The following is a 20608-nucleotide window of genomic DNA, read 5'->3' on the forward strand; positions in this document are numbered from 1 at the left end:
TTTTCTGAACTGATGCATGAACATAAAACGGGCTTTGCCATCCTGTACCGTACTGCCTTTGCGTGCGTGCGTCCTTCCCTCTGTAAGGACACGACAGACAGACGGACAAACGCATATTCTCCTTTAGCCAAAGCGAGCTGTCAGTTGAGTTTAGTCGCCAGCGTTACAACCAAGCTCCAGGCCTGGAGCGCAGACAGCTGGATTACACTGAGACTTCTGGGTACAACTCTAATCGTAGCATCGACACCACATACGCTGTGCGTCCACCTACACAGCTCTTAACTGTGCGAGCACAACCAATCATTCTTTAATGTCTCCCGCGGACAGATTTCTCTTAAGTATTTAAGTAGGGCAGCTTTCATAGAAGAAAGCAAAACTAAACCCTCAACAAAGCGAAGGCTTTTAGACCATAATGTATGCCGGAGATATGTATTCTTACAAAGAAATCTGCATCTTTTGAAATCCATGAAGCGCTATACCTGAGGATAGACTCTTCTGAGGTGCTGAATGGAAAGGAGGTGATTTCTCTTATACATGAAGGCCCTCTTTCAGCAATTTTGCCAGACTGAACGCTGTCTTTTGGTGCAGGGTGCTATCATCCTAATGTGTGAAATACTTCTGTTCTGTAAGGTTCTGCTACCATCGTAAAGATACGCACAAGGTGTCTTTTGAAGTCAGTGCCTTGACACATTAGAGTGTATAAAGGAGGGATGGTGATTTGTTGGCCGTAGTCCTTTCAAGGAGTTTGTTTTGTTTTGCTTTTACTCCCTGCTGTTTTGTTTACTTTCATGTTCAGCTGCTGGTCTGGTTTTTACACCAAAACTAATGAGGTTAGGTTTAGAAACAGATCGTGGTTTTGGAATAAAACACACCCCTGGAATTAAACTTAATGAGTTTAATTCACAGACAGTATAAAAGACAGGCATCACCCACTGTTTTCCGAAGTCATAGAGTTGAGTGTTTCAGACATAACCATGTTGGTTTATGCTATCTATGGTTTAAACGTGATACTATTGGTCCTTTACAAATGTGCGTGTGTGAAGATGAGAGTGAGAAACCCGTCTTAGTGTGACAGTAACCTGATGCACGCACTGAGGCCAAAGCATCGCTTGTATTTGATAAATTAAATCCCGGAAATAGACAGAAAGACATTTTTCACACAAATCTAGTCAGAAACAGGTGTCTTAAAATTTTGTCCTCATGATGTAACTTTTTCCTCAGGAGGAAAATTTAACCAAAGATATTAAAGTTTTTTCTGTCATGCATGTCTGAACCAATAAATTAGACGATCGTAAGCTTTGTAAAATCACAGCTTTGTTCACACTAAAGGACTATAAAAATACATTTCTAGTAGGTGGTGGACACAAAAACAGTTTAACTGCAAACTATCTTCATAGTATAATCTCATATGTAAGTTGGATTTTTTTTCACCTATACAAATACAGGCCGTTTACCATTTACTATTCTTTTCTTATAAACGATTTCTTGTATATGTTGGTTAGACATAAAGAATTTATTTAGCCCAGCTTCTCAAGATTCACTGCACTTTTTCCTCTTCGCAGAGGCCAATCAGTAGCAGTGTTGTGTACACTGCATCCTCTCATCCTTGCATCCTATTGGCAAAAATTTACCAGGCAAGATAACCCATTTCTATTTCCCCTCAATACTAAACTCGGTGAGCGGGTTTCAGCATGATCAGAGTCTGATTCTTAGAAAGCTAATGCTCATCAGCTAACATAACCAGAGGAAAGCACTGACATCATCTAATAGCTAAAAGCACTACACCAAGCAATTTCCTGCAAACATTTGATAGTCAATCAACTGTGGAATCTGAAATAATGACAAAAAGGCAAACATATGAAGAGGATCCTCTGCGTTATAAGCTGCCTGTGAGATCTTTCTCTAGCTTGCTCATGCCGATTTCAATTACAGATCCATTATGCATGGGTGCAGGAAACCTGCTCTGCATTTGGATAAGTGACAAAGCTGTAATGCACATATTAAAGCTAAATAGCCAGTGTCATCTAAAAAGTCCCATTATGGTATTACATAATGATTCCTGGCACAGCGTGCAAGGTTATAGATAGCAGGGTGGATGCCAGGGATGACATTAAGTGGTGCTTACTGATGAAAATGACTGTATACTTTTAAATCAATTTAATCTTTTTATGCAATATTTATTCCACAATGTATTCTACTTTAACAAAAACAGAAGCTTAAATGTGGAAGATCAAAGCATTTCGAGCACAGAAAGTTCCATTAAAGTGTCCTTTTTATATTTATTTCCAGCTCCAGTTTGTGCCATTTAGGTATTTTGGGCATCTTTCATGTGTGTCAGATCAAAGAGCAACAGCTATGATGCAGCAGAGTTTGCAGAACAAGTTTTAACCGCACAGATTTAACGTGACTTGAAGCAAAGCCTGAATCGGGTTTGCTTTGTAAACACTCCTTACCCTTTAAAAATGACCGACCTGTCTAGGTGTGTGCGGCTCCTGGTAGCTGGGCAGGATCTTCAGTACAACGCTGCCGCTTGCCTCCTTCAGCATTTCCTGGAGGACTTTGGGGTCGTTGCCGACCTCTTTGCCGTTCACCTCCTTGATGATGTCGCCAACATGAAGCAGACCTTGCTGGTCAATCATGCCACCGTGGAGGATCCTGGCAATCACCAGCTCGCCGCTCTCTACTCGAAAAGTCACTCCCTGTGCACATGTACAGAGTCTCAGTGTAATAATTATTTTTCATGCGGGCTAACTAGAGAAGGAGACCCAGGGGGACAGCCTGGCAATGTCCTCCACTGTAAAGTGGTTTAAGGGACGAGTTGGGGTGAGTGTTTAATTTAATTGTGAGGGATGAAGCCAATAGTAAAATCACTTGAGCTGAAATTAGGAAGCCAACAGATGCAAACACATCTACTGTTTTATTAGAAAGACATTTAGGCTTAAAGAGATATATTTCAGGCTTCTTGCTTTAACATTGAATCACTATTATTGCACCTTATTTTTCTTCTTTATCTTAAACTAATGTCTCGTCACCTCTGACCCATGATTGATTGATTCGAGAAAGATGGCAGAGAGTTTGTGTGCAGAAAGTGAGACAATAGGGCATCTGGCAAAGTTATCATCAAATTATTCGTATGTGCCTGCTCACCGTGGACATAAATCACACCAATTTAGCGCTACAATGCCGCATAAATCTGACTTTTGTCTCTTTTTAACAATGGTAGAGAAAAATCTCATTATACTGAGTGCATATGCTCCACCCAAAGCATAAATCCTCCACTTCTCTGGGGTGTTTTATTTAGTCAGGCTCAATCCAGACTTAATGATTACAATTTGCAGGTTTTCTTTACTGAGCAGACTTACCAGGTGCTCACCAGACACCTTACGGATGCCGACCATCCTGACTGCATCTGGAGGAACCGGCTGGTTGTTGAGGGCTGCGTCCATGAATGAACACGGGCTCGGTGGTGGAGTCTCATAGTTTTTGGATGCCACAGAATCATGAGTCTCCAGGAGAGACTGTGAACATACCGACAGGTAATGTAATCACACATGAAGACGTAATACACATTACATAAACTGCAAAAAATTATCTTGTCTTGCTCTCATCAGTGAGGCTCTGCCATCAGAGCAACAAAGTACTGCAGCTCCAGTAAGGGAAATCATGTTTCATGAAGCTTAAAAAGCTAGACAAGTGCTGGTTTATTAAAATTAAAATTTGATGTGAGGGATGTGTCGTGTTTTCCAGACCTGGAAGTGGGGTTCCTTCAGGATGCGAACAAGCTCATCAGCTGCCTGGCTTCTGTGCGCGAGCGGGCTCAGCTCTTTGAGGATGTCCTGGACCAGCTCCACATTGTTCTCACGCACAGCTTCAAGCTTGGGTTCCTCAAATCGCTCATGAGCCTAGGATTCGATTAATATAAGACAGATGTTACTCCAGGCTATCCTTCCAATCTCAGTCCATTACCTGTCTCTCCTATTATGTGTTGTGTGTATTTTCCACTGATGGGGCAAAACTACACAATCTCCTACTTTATTTTATTTTTAATGAGTGCAGCAAAGTAGCTTGTCAAGTTACAACAAATTTAGCAAAGCAGAAGTAGCAAAGAGCACAATAGCAAACAAAACAAAACTAAGTAACCTCAATCCAAGCTCATGCAGAGACAAGCGCACAGCCTGTGTTCATAAATGGTGACTCGATGATACAAAAATAAAAATAAATAACTACAGGCACCAAGTTGAGCAGAAACATGTACCCTGCAGGTTTTTCAAGGTATGATGTGAGACATCAATATTTCAGGAAGCATTCATTTTTCACTTTCTGCTCCCCTGCTGCTAAAGATAGACGTACACAAGGTCTCCACACCTCTGGCTCTGAGTGAGCAAACGTATCATGTGACTCTTGACTCTGGGTTAAACCTCTCGATGGTACACCGTGCTATGCTCCGCAAACCATTCAGTTGCTACAGAACCTAATTACATGCAGACTGTTTTTCAAAAACCAAATGCAAATGCAATCATTTACAGTGACACAATTGGCAACTGCACACTAACCGGTGCTGTGCTTGTAGATTCATATTGTTAGGCAATCCCACAGAGTATTTGTGTGGTGGGACTGACTACTACCCTGGCAGCTAAAATGTTTGTTTGCTGAGGATGAGATGAAGGATCCATGCCGGGGGACAAGAAACGTACACGTAAATGCACAAACAGATCCACAGATATTCAGTCAAACACATAAATCTATGTACTTAACTACACGGTACTACACACAGAGGGATACAAGGTTTTATCTTCAGGCATTCGAGCAAGCACGCAGCTCTCTTCTAACCTTAAGGAACAACATAGTATGAGCAGAGAGTAGAAGTAGGAATAACTGGTATACACACAATGCGATTGACACAAAACAAAAACAGATTTGTGTAAGTGAAGAAAAACATCTATTCTGAAAACTGCAGTAATAACATATTTATTCTCTGGTGATGAGTGGCATTCCTTTTAGAAGTAATTTCAGCACAATTAAAAAGCAATCTCTTAGATTATAGTATTACCTAATGATAAGAGTACGTAAGAAAACGTCCACATAAAATAAAATAAATTTTAAAGAAAACATTGCAATGACCTTACCTATGTGTTACAGTGTCCATCCTACCATTCACCTACTTCTGGAAATCCTGACTTAACTTGCAGAGCGAGCTGTCATTGGCAGCACCTCTTCAATCACATGCCCAGCACGCAGGACTATTAATTCCCCTCAGAGTGACAACTCAAGCTGACCTAAAAGCTATTCGCTGCAGTTTCAGAGATGCAGCAACAGCAGCAACATTTTATCCCTCTGGCATAAAATGATGCAAATACTGCCACGTGTAAACGCTGTTCTCTCTGCCACCTCACTAACTGACCTTAACAAGCCTGCTAACGCAACCATATCCGCGAGCTCAGCTGAATGCCTAGAAGTCATGGACGGAAGTAACAACTAAGAAGAAAATGCAGTGGCATGGTTACAGTAACAGACTGCTTATTTTAAAAACGAAATAACAACTAAGTAACTTAATAACTTCCTACTTCACCTCGTTCTTGAGGTATCACATTCACAAACTTGGGTGTCAACGCCGCCTGCCCACCCAGCCAGTGGCCAACAATACCCTGCCAGCCTTTTATAGCTGAGGGGTATAAAAAGTAATCTGAGGAAAAGAGTTTCTCCTTTTTCTTTTTCTTCAACTGCAAGTGAGTTAGCATCGCTTTATTTGACCTTCATACATTTAATAAGCACCACCATAGTAAGTCAGGACTCTTATGACTAAGTCAAATATTTATAAATTGGCCATCTGTGTTAATCCTCGAGGACTGATGGATGGCTGGGTGGATGGATGGATGGATGGATGATCCGTTTAGAGCAAGCCCATGTTAAAATAAAAATATTCATATTTGGCTGAAGTGTACCGAGACTGATAAGTATCCACATTTTCTCCCACCCCTAGTAATCAGTAGTACAACTCTTTTTTTTAAGGCTAATGAGCACTGGTGCTCTAAAGACAACCAGTTAACAAAGCTGGCGCAGCAGTGTTACAATTATATTAGTCTGTAAAAATTCACTCTCTCATTTTTGCCATTTTACAAGCTGCATGAGACGATTTCCTTGCCTTTGCCTAAGATATCAGCTGTAATTCAACAGGACCTCTATGTCAGCTGTAGAAATAAACATAAACTGAATGCCAGGTTTGTGAGACATGAGGATCTTATTTTAAAATAATCCCATGCTATAGTACTGTTTGGCCCATTTACTTTAGTCCGTTGTTAGGTGGTTGCCAGGCAATGTGACTGCACCATATTAAATCACATATATCATTCAAATATAAAAAAAATTTATAAGGTGTTATAAAAAAAAAAAAAAGATGCTAAAAAATTGGTCAATTTAGCCTGTTAGTGGTTGGTTGCTGGGCAACACAATGATGCCTTAATATCTAATATAGATTAGAACCTTCAGGGTCCCAATATATATCACTGTGTGCCAAGTTGATGGTGCAGGAGGTCATGGATAACCACAGAGCCAGAGATTTGCTGTATTATAGAAAGATACTTTGCAGAAGCCATTGTGAGTAGTACCAAGGTTCATTATTTCAGAGCCACGTGGCATTGTTTTACAAAGACACCGGAGTCTCATTAATAGTCTGAACAGGCATGTGACGGCTTAGAAATTAGATTAAATAGCACGGGGTACAAAGCTGAAAGTGTCAAAGCAAGCGTCGGCTCATTTAGTTGCCCTAACTACTTTAATAGTTCCGACTACTCTGTTAGAAAGAGAGCCAGGTGCTGAGTCAGTACCACAAAACTGATAATAATGAAGCGCTGCAACTGAATATTCGAGCTTCAGCTCCTCTTATCAATATCTGCTAAATGTCCTGTAATCATGATTCTGATTCTTTATAGAACTGTGGGTTGCGCTGATTGCATTGTTCTGTGCAATTAGCATAACTGCAGCCACCGTGCCATAAGCGTGCACACATGAACACTCGCTCTATTATCCCCGTCTCTCTGTTAGCATTTTCTCGGTCTCTCAGCACATCAAGCAAAAGCTCGTTAAGTGTTTATAGATCCACCACGGGTCGAAGGGAAACCACCGTCCAGGAAATCCTTCTTAAATCCTTCACCAAGACTCACAGCTTGCATCAGATGAATCTTTTATGAGAATGCTCATCAATACACTGGGACTGTATGTCTCTAAGACACTCGGCACAAATAGCAGGGTCATGCTCTTGCCACGCACTCACACACACAAACATGCCTCAAAGCATACCAAAAACGAAGCAACAGAAAGGGACACAGAAAGAGAAAGGATGCAGGAGCATCTCCCTGGACAGAGAAACAACTTCAACTTTACTCTTAGCTGCACAAATATAAGGGAAAAATTAACTCTGTCTATACTTTAAATCAGCGGGGAACTTTTTCCTTATCCTCCTGTTGCTTGGGAAAAAAAGTCCAGGTTTTTAAAAAGGGATGAGAAAAATTCTGCTCTTGGCAAGAAGTGGGAGGGGAAGACATAGTGAGATGAAACTGTGAAAAAAAAAACTGGCACCGCTCAGCTCTTCCACTCTTCTCCCTTCACTTCAAAAAGCTATACCCTGTACCTCCATTTGAATAAGAATGACCTAGGGCTGGTTTTGCATGAGGACAGCTAAGAAATTGCATCTCTCATCATGTGCATGGAGAGTACTACTTTGTAGTTTTTGAGAAATCAGCTCGGTTATTCAGCCATGCAGCCCATGTGCAAGTATACATCGTGATGATTGAAGAAATGCAAGGATCCACACTAAGACATCGTAGAGAAACAGCTGACTGTCACTAAAATCAGGCCTATGGAAAAATATTCAGTTACTGAATTGTTGATGGCACCTGCTCTATTATTGATACAGTAAATATTTTACCAGTCTAGACAAAAAAAAAAGACTGCCAGTCATGTCTGAATTTTCTTGGACAAAAGGATGATGTTGTAGGCACAACTACACTGATTTTCTCTCCGTCCAGGACGATCTTTAATCCAAGCGCAATCTGTATAAACTGAACATGTTTATTTTCACTGATGACAAAAAAAAGAAGAGTGCATGGAGAGTAAATCAAAGATGTTTCAGTGGCATGGCAGCCTTTTTCATCCTTGTTTCTTTGCTGTAATACTTTAGTAGCGAGTATCACAAGGTGTAAGGTTCTCCTTTTACATTTTAGATTTTGGAAGTCTCATTAAAAACTGATGAATGCATCCTTTACGCTAAGTGTAGCAGATTGTTTAGTACCTCACACAGCAGCAGCTCAAACCAAGGCTGGATACAATCAATTCCACAGTCATATTTTTGTCACATTTCACAGTGAAAGAAGAAGGCATCAAAACATGTGTGTGAAAACCACACAGGCATTATAATGTACAGAGAGCTTGTCAAGCCTATGCAAAATGTGCAAGTGAGTCATTTTGCTGCAGTAAATATAAAGAGAGTTATAAGGAACATGTCTCATCTCTTATGAGCACAGCTTTTTGAATAAATAAATAAATTTTAAATCTATGTCTAATCTAATCTACTTCATGTTTTTAGTGATCATTGGAGTTGCTACTGACATCTGCACTTGTCAAGTTTCAGACAAGTCAAGAATAAGTGGGCTGTTCCCTTCATGTGTGTTGTTAAAATGACTGACAGGTTTGAAAGAATAGGAATGCTAATACTTCTAAAAAAAAAAGAAATATATGTTTATCTGTTATTTTTTGTAATGTGCAGAGACACATTTAATCTTTTTGTGTATTTTTGCATATTTTCTGGAATTCGTTCAACCTGCTGCAACAATAAAACACCTAGAAACAAGCTCCACCTGTGCCAACAGCAGTGACATAAGCCAGAGGTGTGCGTTAGCTGGGTTTAAGTTTGCACAACATCAACAAAATTGGTTCCCGCCCCTGCTGAGCATGCTCAGCTGGCTCTCCCAATCTCAATTAATGGGAGTGTTTATGAGGCAAAATGTCTGTGAAGGTTCTCAGTCATCCAGGTCATCGTAGGGTTATATGAGGGTTATATCTGGGACTCTCCACCATTTGACCTTAGAACTGAAGAAGCCTCTCGGATGAGAGGTGAAACGTCTTCAAGTAACTTAAAGAAGTCCAGACGCTTTTCTTTGCAAGCTCCTTTGACTACGATGACCTGGATGACTGAGATCCTTCACAGACATATTGCCGTACATTTTGGGAGGAACACCCTTCAACTGGTGCGGGAGGATGAAAGGGAATCAAGGAAACTAGCGGATTATAGGAACCATCTCCGTTTCAACCTAAGATGCAGACAAACCAGAGTTGTTCCCAAGAGCCTGCGCCTTGGATCCACTGTCAGGGGATACAGAGCAGACTTGATTCTACAGAGAGCGCAAAATCACCTTTTAAGTGAAAGGATAAGACAGGTCCATTTCACTATAGATGCCCTCCAGATCAAGATCAGCCAGACTCTGCAGGAACTGGAAACACTTCTACCCTCTCCAATCTTAGAAGAGGTTTACAAGTTTGTGGACAAGGCTCAGCGGGCCCAACACTCGAAAGGAAAAGAAAGACAACGCAGGAAATTTCACACCTTGCTTTCAAAAACACACACTCCTCATTCTGAATCTGAACCTACACAACCCATAGAAGAAAACACACCTGAAGACAGTCAGGAGAAATGGGTTAAGAACTTTTCAGACAGGAATCTCACTGAACCTGAAAAGAGAGTATTAGCCAAAGGTCTCAATTTTGCCATTTCTCCACAACAGTTGCCCATAGTGGACCTCATCACAGCCACAGAATCTGCCATTCGGATTAATAAATTATCACAGACAGAAGCAGAGCAAATCAGGATGAAAGTCTCAGCCACCCTCTCCAGTGCCAAAGTCCCTCCGTCCAACCTCACAATACAGGAAAAGAAGGCCGTCGCTTCCCTGAGCAAAGACCACAACATCACTGTTTTACCAGCGGATAAGGGAAGATGCACCGTGGTCCTAAACACTACAGATTACCATACAAAGATCACTACTCTCCTCAGTGACAACAATACCTACGAAGCCTTAAAGCGAGACCCCACAAGCAGCTACAAAAAGAAAGTTATAGCTTGCCTTCAAGACTTGGAAAAGGACAAAATCATTGACCGCCTTACTTATCACCGCCTTTACCCAGGGGATGCCATACCCTGCATTTACGGACTTCCAAAAATCCACAAGGAAGCTGTCCCACTCAGACCCATAGTCAGTAGCATAAACTCAGCCACTTATAACATTGCAAAACACCTTGCTACCATCCTTGCTCCTCTCGTGGGGAACACCCCACACCACATCAAGAACTCCACCGATTTCACTGACAAGGTCCAGAAACTTACCCTGGATCCAGATGAAACCATAGTGTCCTTTGATGTAGTCTCTCTCTTCACTTGCATACCCACCACGGAGGCAGTGGAGACTGTCAGAAAACGACTACAAGAAGACAACTCCTTGGAGGACAGGACCAACTTCACACCCGATCAGATTTGCACACTGTTAGACCTCTGCCTCACCACCACATATTTCAAATACAACGAAGGCTATTACAGACAAAAACATGGCTGTGCCATGGGCTCCCCTGTGTCACCTATTGTAGCCAACCTTTACATGGAGGAAGTGGAAAGCAAGGCTCTTGGCTCTTTCTCTCCTCCAAGTCTCTGTTAGTACATGACTTAATAATTGATCAACAAATTGATTTACTCTGCCTTACAGAAACCTGGTTGCAGCAGGATGATTATGTTAGTTTAAATGAATCAACACCCCCGAGTCATTCTAACTACCAGAAATCTCGAAGCACAGGTCGAGGGGGCGGTGTGGCAGCAATTTTTCACACCAGTCTATTAATTAATGAAAGACCAAGACAGACTGTTAATTCATTTGAAAGCCTGATGCTTAGCATTGTCCACCCCAGCTGTGAAACTCAGAAACCAGTCTTACTTGTCAGGCCCCATCTTATCTTAATGACCTTGTAGTACCATATCACCCTATTAGAGCACTTCGCTCCCACTCTGCAGGCCTACTTGTTGTTCCTAGAGTATTTAAAAGTAGAATGGGAGGGAGAGCCTTCAGTTTTCAGGCCCCTCTTCTGTGGAACCAGCTTCCAGTTTGGATTCGGGAGACAGACACTATCTCTACTTTTAAGATTAGGCTTAAAACTTTCCTTTTTGCTAAAGCATATAGTTAGGGCTGGACCAGGTGACCCTGAATCCTCCCTTAGTTATGCTGCAATAGATGTAGGCTGCCGGGGGATTCCCATGATGCATTGAGTTTTTCCTTTCCAGTCACCTTTCTCACTCACTATGTGTTAATAGACCTCTCTGTATTGAATCATATCTGTTATTAATCTCTGTCTCTCTTCCACAGCATGTCTTTTATCCTGTCTTCCTTCTCTCACCCCAACCGGTCGCAGCAGATGGCCGCCCCTCCCTGAGCCTGGTTCTGCCGGAGGTTTCTTCCTGTTAAAAGGGAGTTTTTCCTTCCCACTGTCGCCAAAGTGCTTGCTCATAGGGGGTCATATGATTGTTGGGCTTTTCTCTGTATCTATGAAGCGCCTTGAGGCGACATTTGTTGTGATTTGGCGCTATATAAATAAAATTGAACTTGTTATCATCTATCGTCCACCTGGGCCTTACACAGAGTTTCTGTCTGATTTCTCAGACTTTATATCTGATTTAGTTCTGAGCTCAGATAAAATAATTATTGTGGGTGATTTTAACATCCATGTTGATGCTAAAAATGACAGCCTCAACATGGCATTTAATCTGTTGTTAGACTCAATTGGTTTCTCTCAAAATGTAACAGAACCCACCCACCACTTTAATCACACTCTAGATCTTGTTTTAACATATGGCATAGAAACTGAACATTTAACAGTGTTTCCTGAAAACCCTCTCCTGTCTGATCATTTCTTGATAACATTTACATTTACAATAATTGATTACGCAGCAATGGAGAGTGGACTTTATCAAAGTAGATGTCTTTCTGAAAGCGCTGTAACTAAGTTTAAGAATATAATCCAGCCACTGTTATCATCGTCAATGCCCTGTACCAACACAGAGCAGAGCAGCTATCTGAACGCTACCCCAACAGAGGTCGATTATCTTGTTAATAATTTCACCTCCTCACTACGTACGACTCTGGATACTGTAGCTCCAGTGAAAACTAAGGTCTCTAATCAGAAGTACCTGACCCCGTGGTATAATTCTCAAACACGTAGCCTAAAGCAGATGACTCGTAATCTGGAGAGGAAATGGCGTGTCACAAATTTAGAGGATCATCATTTAGCCTGGAGAAATAGTTTGTTGCTTTATAAGAAAGCCCTCCGCAAAGCCAGAACAGCTTACTACTCATCACTGATTGAAGAAAATAAGAACAACCCCAGGTTTCTCTTCAGCACTGTAGCCAGGCTGACAAAAAGTCAGAGCTCTTTTGAGCCAACCATCCCTTTAACGTTAACTAGTGATGACTTCATGAACTTCTTCACAAATAAAATTTTTATCATTAGAGAAAAAATTACCAATAATCATCCCACAGATGTAATATTATCTACAGCTACTCTTAGTACCATTGATGTTAAGTTAGACTCTTTTTCTCCAATTAATCTTTCTGAGTTAACTTCAATAATTACTTCCTCCAAACCATCAACGTGTCTTTTAGACCCCATTCCTACAAAACTGCTCAAAGAAGTCCTGCCATTGATTAATTCTTCGATCTTATATATGATCAACCTATCTCTAATAATCGGCTATGTACCACAGGCCTTCAAGGTGGCTGCAGTTAAACCTTTACTCAAAAAGCCATCTCTAGACCCAGCAGTCTTAGCTAATTATAGGCCAATCTCCAACCTTCCTTTCATATCAAAAATCCTTGAAAGAGTAGTTGTCAAACAGCTAACAGATCATCTGCAGAGGAATGGTTTATTTGAAGAGTTTCAGTCAGGTTTCAGAGTTCATCACAGCACAGAAACAGCTTTAGTGAAGGTTACAAATGATCTTCTTATGGCCTCTGACAGTGGACTCATCTCGGTGCTTGTCCTTCTTGACCTTAGTGCAGCATTCGATACTGTTGACCATAATATCCTATTAGAGCGATTAGAACATGCTGTAGGTATTACAGATATTGCACTGCAGTGGTTTGTATCATATCTATCTAATAGACTCCAATTTGTGCATGTAAATGGAGAGTCCTCTTCACACACTGAGGTTAATTATGGAGTTCCACAGGGTTCAGTGCTAGGACCAATTCTGTTTACATTATACATGCTTCCCCTAGGCAGCATCATTAGAAGACATAGCATACATTTTCACTGCTATGCAGATGACACCCAGCTCTATCTGTCCATGAAGCCAGATAACACACACCAATTAGTTAAACTGCAGGAATGTCTCAAAGACATAAAGACTTGGATGGCCACTAACTTTCTGCTTCTTAACTCAGATAAAACTGAGGTCATTGTACTTGGCGCTGAAAAGCTTAGAAATATGGTATCTAACCAGATTCTTACTCTGGATGGCATTACCTTGGCCTCCAGTAACACTGTGAGGAACCTTGGAGTCATTTTTGACCAGGATATGTCCTTCAACGCACATATTAAACAAATATGTAAGACTGCGTTCTTCCATTTGCGCAACATCTCTAAAATTAGAAATATCCTGTCTCAGAGTGACGCTGAAAAACTAGTTCATGCATTTATTACTTCCAGGCTGGACTACTGCAATTCATTATTATCAGGATGTCCAAAAAACTCACTGAAAAGCCTTCAGTTAATCCAAAATGCTGCAGCAAGAGTACTGACAGGGACTAGAAAGAGAGAGCATATTTCTCCTGTTTTGGCTTCCCTTCATTGGCTTCCTGTTAAATCCAGAATTGAATTCAAAATCCTGCTCCTCACATACAAGGTCTTAAATAATCAGGCCCCATCTTATCTTAATGACCTTGTAGTACCATATCACCCTATTAGAGCACTTCGCTCCCACTCTGCAGGCCTACTTGTTGTTCCTAGAGTATTTAAAAGTAGAATGGGAGGGAGAGCCTTCAGTTTTCAGGCCCCTCTTCTGTGGAACCAGCTTCCAGTTTGGATTCGGGAGACAGACACTATCTCTACTTTTAAGATTAGGCTTAAAACTTTCCTTTTTGCTAAAGCATATAGTTAGGGCTGGACCAGGTGACCCTGAATCCTCCCTTAGTTATGCTGCAATAGATGTAGGCTGCCGGGGGATTCCCGTGATGCATTGAGTTTTTCCTTTCCAGTCACCTTTCTCACTCACTATGTGTTAACAGACCTCTCTGTATTGAATCGTATCTGTTATTAATCTCTGTCTCTCTTCCACAGCATGTCTTTTATCCTGTCTTCCTTCTCTCACCCCAACCGGTCGCAGCAGATGGCCGCCCCTCCCTGAGCCTGGTTCTGCCGGAGGTTTCTTCCTGTTAAAAGGGAGCTTTTCCTTCCCACTGTCGCCAAAGTGCTTGCTCATAGGGGGTCATATGATTGTTGGGCTTTTCTCTGTATCTATGAAGCGCCTTGAGGCGACATTTGTTGTGATTTGGCGCTATATAAATAAAATTGAATTGAAATTGAATTGAATTTCAAAGGAAGAGTACCCAGCCACTGGTACAGATATGTAGACGACACCTGGGTCAAAATCAAGACAGAAGAAGTGGAATCCTTCACGGCGCACATCAACGCTGTGGATAAAAACATCAAGTTCACCAGGGAAGACACGAAGGATGACTGTTTGCCTTTCCTGGACTGCGCTGTGCACATTGAAGAGAATGGCAACCTCAACATCGAAGTTTACCGGAAGCCCACACACACGGACCAGTACCTCCTGTTTGACTCCCATCACCCTCTGGAACACAAACTTGGAGTAATTAGGACCCTACACCACCGGGCAGAACATGTTCCCTCTAAGCCTGAAGGGAAAAAGAAGGAACACACACATGTAAAGGAAGCACTCAAAACGTGCGGCTATCCTAAATGGGCGTTTTTAAAGTCAGCAAAGAGGCACAGAAAAGAAGATCAGACACCAGCGAGGGAGGATAAGAAGGACAGGCGCAACAACATTGTCATCCCCTATGTAGCCGGTGTATCAGAGAAACTCAGGAGGGTTTTCTCCAAGCATGACATCCCGGTGTACTTCAGACCCAGCAACACACTCAGACAAAAACTGGTTCACCCGAAAGACAAAACGCCAAAACACAGACTTAACAATGTGGTGTATGCCGTACAGTGCAGCGAGGAATGCCCAGACCTCTACATTGGAGAGACCAAACAGCCACTTCACAAGCGCATGGCACAACACAGAAGAGCGACCTCCACAGGACAAGATTCAGCTGTCCATCTGCATCTTAAGGATAAAGGACACTCTTTCAAGGATGCCAATGTTCACATTTTGGACAGAGAGGACAGATGGTTTGAAAGAGGAGTGAAAGAAGCCATCTATGTCCACTGTGAGCGACCATCTTTGAACAGAGGCGGTGGTTTACGACACCAACTCTCTGCCATCTATAATCCAGTTTTGAGATCCCTTCCCAGACGCCTTAACGCCCACTCACACCCTGGGCCATCTGACCTCAGGAATTCGCATGATAAGGTGGGGCCAGGTTTCACAATGAACCCACCCGAAACTCTGGCTGATTGGGACCCACACCCAGTTCCACACCTTGGCTCAGGCGATTAGAGGATCATCAGGGGGTCCTTTTGTCCCTCTTTGGGGGGACACTCCCACTAGGGTTATATCTGGGACTCTCCACCATTTGACCTTAGAACTGAAGAAGCCTCTCGGATGAGAGGTGAAACGTCTTCAAGTAACTTAAAGAAGTCCAGACGCTTTTCTTTGCAAGCTCCTTTGACTTTATGAGGCAAACAAACTTTAATGGCCAGTATCTTGTTCTCATTTGTCTCCAGTAAGGAGGGCAAATTCCTCAAAATATTAATGTTTATTCTAGCTTTCTGAATTAAACTTCAAGCACTTCAAACCACTGAGAGAAGTTGTAAACCCCAAATTTAAAAAAAACATGCTAGTAATATTGCTAAGCAACAAAGAGAGGCTATGTGTGCTTCGTAAAGAGGTACAATTTAAACAAGTAGGCAGGTACAAAGTTTTTTTTTCTAGTCTTCTTGCAATAGGAATTCTAAAACTCCCACGAAAACAGTCAAATTAAAACATGCTAGTAAATCCATCCGTCCCTTCTCTTCCGTTTATTGTTACTAAAGTTGCAGGGGAGGAGCTCGTGCCTATCCCAGCTACCAGCGAGAAGCAGGGTACACCCTGGACAGGCGTCAGCCTGACATGGGGCTAGCACAATAATAAATCAATTTTAAATAATATTCAGAATAGAATTGTGGGTGGTTATTAAAGCTTAGTTTTTAATGCAGTCCATAAAAGTTTCCAGTTTTTCTGAGATTAATCAGAAAAGCCATGCACAGTGAATCTTAATTTCTTAAGTCTTCTTAAGTTTTAGATGCTTACCTGGCTCATCTAATTCAGAAGAATCAATCTCTGTGCTAATAAACTGACAAACTCTGTTATTTTAAGCTTAGTTACAGACAGATTCCTGTTGTTCTGCTCTTTAACACCAAATATGGCTATAAGTGGATCTGGTTGAATAGTCATTTCAAAAATGTACTGACGGTATTTTAAAGACATACCCAGGTAGCTTAGTAACCAAAAAAAAGGGGAAAAAATTACTTTTAATGTAACAGTCTTAAAGCTTTTCATAGGATATGAAAATTTAAGAGAAAACACAAAGACTTGGCAGCAACTCTGTGCATTGAGGCATGCAGAAACTGCTGAAGTTCAACCCGAGCATCAAAATGGGAAAGAAAGCTGATTTTAAGTGACTCGAAATGTGGCGTGGTTGCTGTTGCCAGAGAGGTCAGAAAGTGCTGATCTACTGGGATTTCCCCAACATTCCCAGCCATCTCTGGGGTTTACAGAGAATGGTCTAAAAGAGAGGAAGCGAGCGGCAGTTCTCTGGGCGTAAATGCTTTGTTGATGCCAGAAGTCAGAGAAGAATGGCTTTTAAGAACATGACAATGAGTTCAATGTGTACCACAGTCGCTAGATCTCAGTTCAACATAGCACATTTGAGATGTGATGGAATGGGAAATTTACATCATGGATGTACCCCCAACAGATATGCAGCAACTATGTGCAGCTATCATGTGAATATCATGTGACCAAAATCTCTCAGGAATGTTTCCAGCACCTTGTTGAATCTGTTCTACAAAGAATTAAGATATGTTTAAAGGCATGCTAATGACTATACAGAAATAAACTTCTAACACTGAGGATTTCCATTTTATTCTGTGTTACTGAACTCAAAATTATAAATATGCATCCTTACAAAATTCTCTAAAACAAACTTGCATCTAACTTAAAATACGTCCCCAATGTTACCACATCACACAGACATACACACTGTAACACGAATGACCCACACATACACACTGTTAGTTACTCGTTGTGTTATATATGCAACTTTTCAAGATTGCTCTGTACAATTTTTCACCCAACTTGTTACTGGTGCAGCCTTCTCTTGCGGTCCCAGGTGGCAACTGAATTAGCACGACTGATCACCGAAATAAGTCCCAGCTGCTCTGTCAGCCTTTGGGCACTGCCCACTGAAGACACTGCTCCACCACTTCAAACAGAAAATTGGAAGTGTGGCAAAATGGTACAAACTGTATGGATTGGAACATGCTGTCTTTTCCTTGGACTCTAGAGACAAGGGAATCTGCCAGTAGCCCTTGGTTAAATCCAGTGTCGTGAAAAAGGGAGCAGTGCCTAACCGGTCCAGGAGCTCGTCGCATGGAATAAAGTGTCAAACTGTGACACTTTATTCCTCTGTGGTAGTCAACACAGAACCCTATAGACTATGGGGCTGCACCATCCTCATCCTCATGAATGAATTTACGGATCATGAATTTTAAAGTCTTATTCAGCCGATCCACCAGCCCGTCAGTCTGAAGGTGATAGACGCCAGTCCGAACTGATTTAATGCCCAGTAATTCATACAGTTCTTTTACTTTCAAGACATGAACGATGTGCCATGGTCAGTCAGTATCTTTTCGGGATGCTGACTCGAGAGATGACCTGAAACAGCACCTGCGCCACACTGTTTGCATAAATGGTCTGCAGCAGCACTGCTTTGGGATATCACGTTGCATAATCCACCAGAACTAATACAAAGTGATATCCACCAGTGAAATGCCCCGATGAGGTCCATGCCAATGCGGTCATACGGGACCTCCATTAATGGTAATGGGCACAATGGTAATGGTAGTGGAAAACCACTTCCCAGCAGCTTTTAGGCACCAACTGGGTGTGTTCACCTTCCGTGCAAGTGTCACGACTCACTCGATAAAGCCTATCTATGATCAACACAAAATGCAGGTAGGTCAGTGCTGCGTCAGGGCGTGCCACTTGGCCATTAATTCTTATCACCTGTTCTGAGCTAAGAGTTTCATCACAAACCCACTGCCTCACAACTCCTCTGCAGCAGAGCCGCAGAACACATCCACGCCACACACACATTTCACACACTTATTTATGTATTTATTTATTGAAGTCATTCTCACCACTGGGCTCTCCATGATGCCTTTGAGGAAGATGAGGTCCAGGTCATTGGCAGTTGTGGAACTTGTGCTGTCACTCAGTGTGTCCAGGGCCTGATGCATGGCTATACAAACATCGAAAAAAGGAAAAAGAGAGAAAACACACAAAAAAAGAAAACAGAGTTTATCTCACTCTACTACTGTGCTACCTTCCACTGCTACCCATGGGAAACAGACTGAACAGCTCACCTCAAAGACAAAGGGAGCACATATACAGTAGCTCATACGAGTGAAAGAAGTCTGGAGGGAAAGTGAGCAGAAGGGAGGAGGGGAGGAGGGAAAGGAGGAGCAGCCTCACATCCTTTCCCAAGCAATTTCACCTCTGTCAGTCACTCTGCTCTTAAGTCTGTCACAAGTGGCAGTATCTTTCTCCCACAACTCCCAACTTCCTCCTTCCCTCTCTCCTACACATAAGTTCGCACACGCACACACACATTCACACACTAACTCACTCCAGCTATACAACAACACAGCTGCTGAAGTTGCACAGCGAATAAACATTTTTTTCCATCAGAACACTGTTGTACAACTTGGATAAGAATAAGCCATAACTCAGCGGTCACGTTTTGAAATGAACTTTCTGGCTTGTGGAGAAGCTTCAGTGAGAAACCCATGAATGCATGCATGCTCCTCTCTCTCTGTGATGTAAACTCAGACTGCTAAACCCTAACGAATCAATCAGCAGCTGCAATGAGACATCAACAATTCGATGGCGGTCAGAGAAGGTTCAGTCTATCCTTAAAGCATTGCTTTCGACTTACACTCTGACTCCTACTGGGAAGCATTAATCACAGCACATGGCTGCCAGAAGAGTGGGTATTTCCACTAACAGGGAACAGAAATGGTCTAAGTTGGTAAACAGAGACTGAGGGCTTTGTGTCAACCCAACACCGGTTCTTAATGTTCGAGAAACTGGCAGAGCAGTGTCCCTGCACATATCCAACATGGCTGACTTCAAAGCTCTCACCACCTCAAAGGCTCATATTAAGATGTGACTGATCAAATAACAGGGCGGCTATTTCCTTTTGTGTTAAAAGTCTGTGTCCCAGTTTCCTGGAAAAGGTAGAAGACTGAGTGTGTTCTTACTCTGTTGAATTAAAAAAACAGAACCCAACTAATACAGGATTTTTAAGACTGGTTATTTAAAAATTCAACTTATCAGTCACTATGTTTTTCTTCCAGACACATTTAACAGATCCCTAACATTTGTTATGCATGTGCTTACTAGAAGAGGACAATGCAACTTAAAAGAAATCTTGTTTTATTGTCACAATCTGCTAGCACCAGCTGGCAGTTGTGTTTATGGCATTTCAAATGCCTGTCATTAACAGGGAAGTTGCAGAGTGCCCTCTAGTGGACAAACAATGCCACATCAACAGTAATTACACGATTGAAGGGTGTTTCTTCACGTTTTTAATTTTCGTTTACTGGCTGTTATGAATGCAGATACTGATATATCTCCCATAGTTAACATCAGCTGATTTAATAGCTCCACCAATCAAATGATCAGGCTAAAAATAAACAAACAAGTAAAATAATGAGAGAGCTAATACAGCTATCTAAAGCGAGAAAAAAATAATTCTAAAGTAAATCGAATTTTGTTGGTAACAACAGCAGCAACAATGCAGTTAATTGGCATAAAACACATTGATTTATTCTTGTATAACTAACAGCCATACTTTTGTTAAATGTATAATTTTACAATATATGCCACACCATATAACAGAACTCTGCAGACATTAACACCACATTAAATCTGTCCCAAAATAAAATTGATTTTCCACCTTCTGAGCTGTGAGAGCAAAAAGAGCTACAACACAAACACATATAATAAAAAAATAAACCAACATAAAACAGTAAACACATTTATCAGTGAGCCAGGAAATATCACATAATAGAAAACTTCACATTTTTGTTGCCCCCCTGAAAGTCTGATAACAATGAATGAAGCTGC

General features: G+C 41.6%; 1 protein-coding gene across 2 annotated transcripts in view; it reads right to left on the reverse strand.

Annotated features, from left to right (window-relative positions):
• mpp2b (MAGUK p55 scaffold protein 2b) overlaps positions 1–20608 on the reverse strand; it is a 53955-nt gene that overhangs the window by 5576 nt on the left and 27771 nt on the right. For both annotated transcript variants that reach the window (XM_006800996.1, XM_006800995.1), the window contains 4 exons: positions 18619–18719; positions 3750–3902; positions 3363–3518; positions 2472–2699 (listed from right to left, as the gene is read on the reverse strand). In XM_006800996.1, coding sequence (XP_006801059.1) covers positions 2472–2699; positions 3363–3518; positions 3750–3902; positions 18619–18719 — 638 coding nt within the window. The remainder of the gene's footprint in view (positions 1–2471; positions 2700–3362; positions 3519–3749; positions 3903–18618; positions 18720–20608) is intronic.

This window comes from Neolamprologus brichardi, chromosome 8 (genome assembly GCF_056152115.1).
Source record: "Neolamprologus brichardi isolate AB-2024 chromosome 8, ASM5615211v1, whole genome shotgun sequence".
Taxonomy (NCBI): domain Eukaryota; kingdom Metazoa; phylum Chordata; class Actinopteri; order Cichliformes; family Cichlidae; genus Neolamprologus; species Neolamprologus brichardi.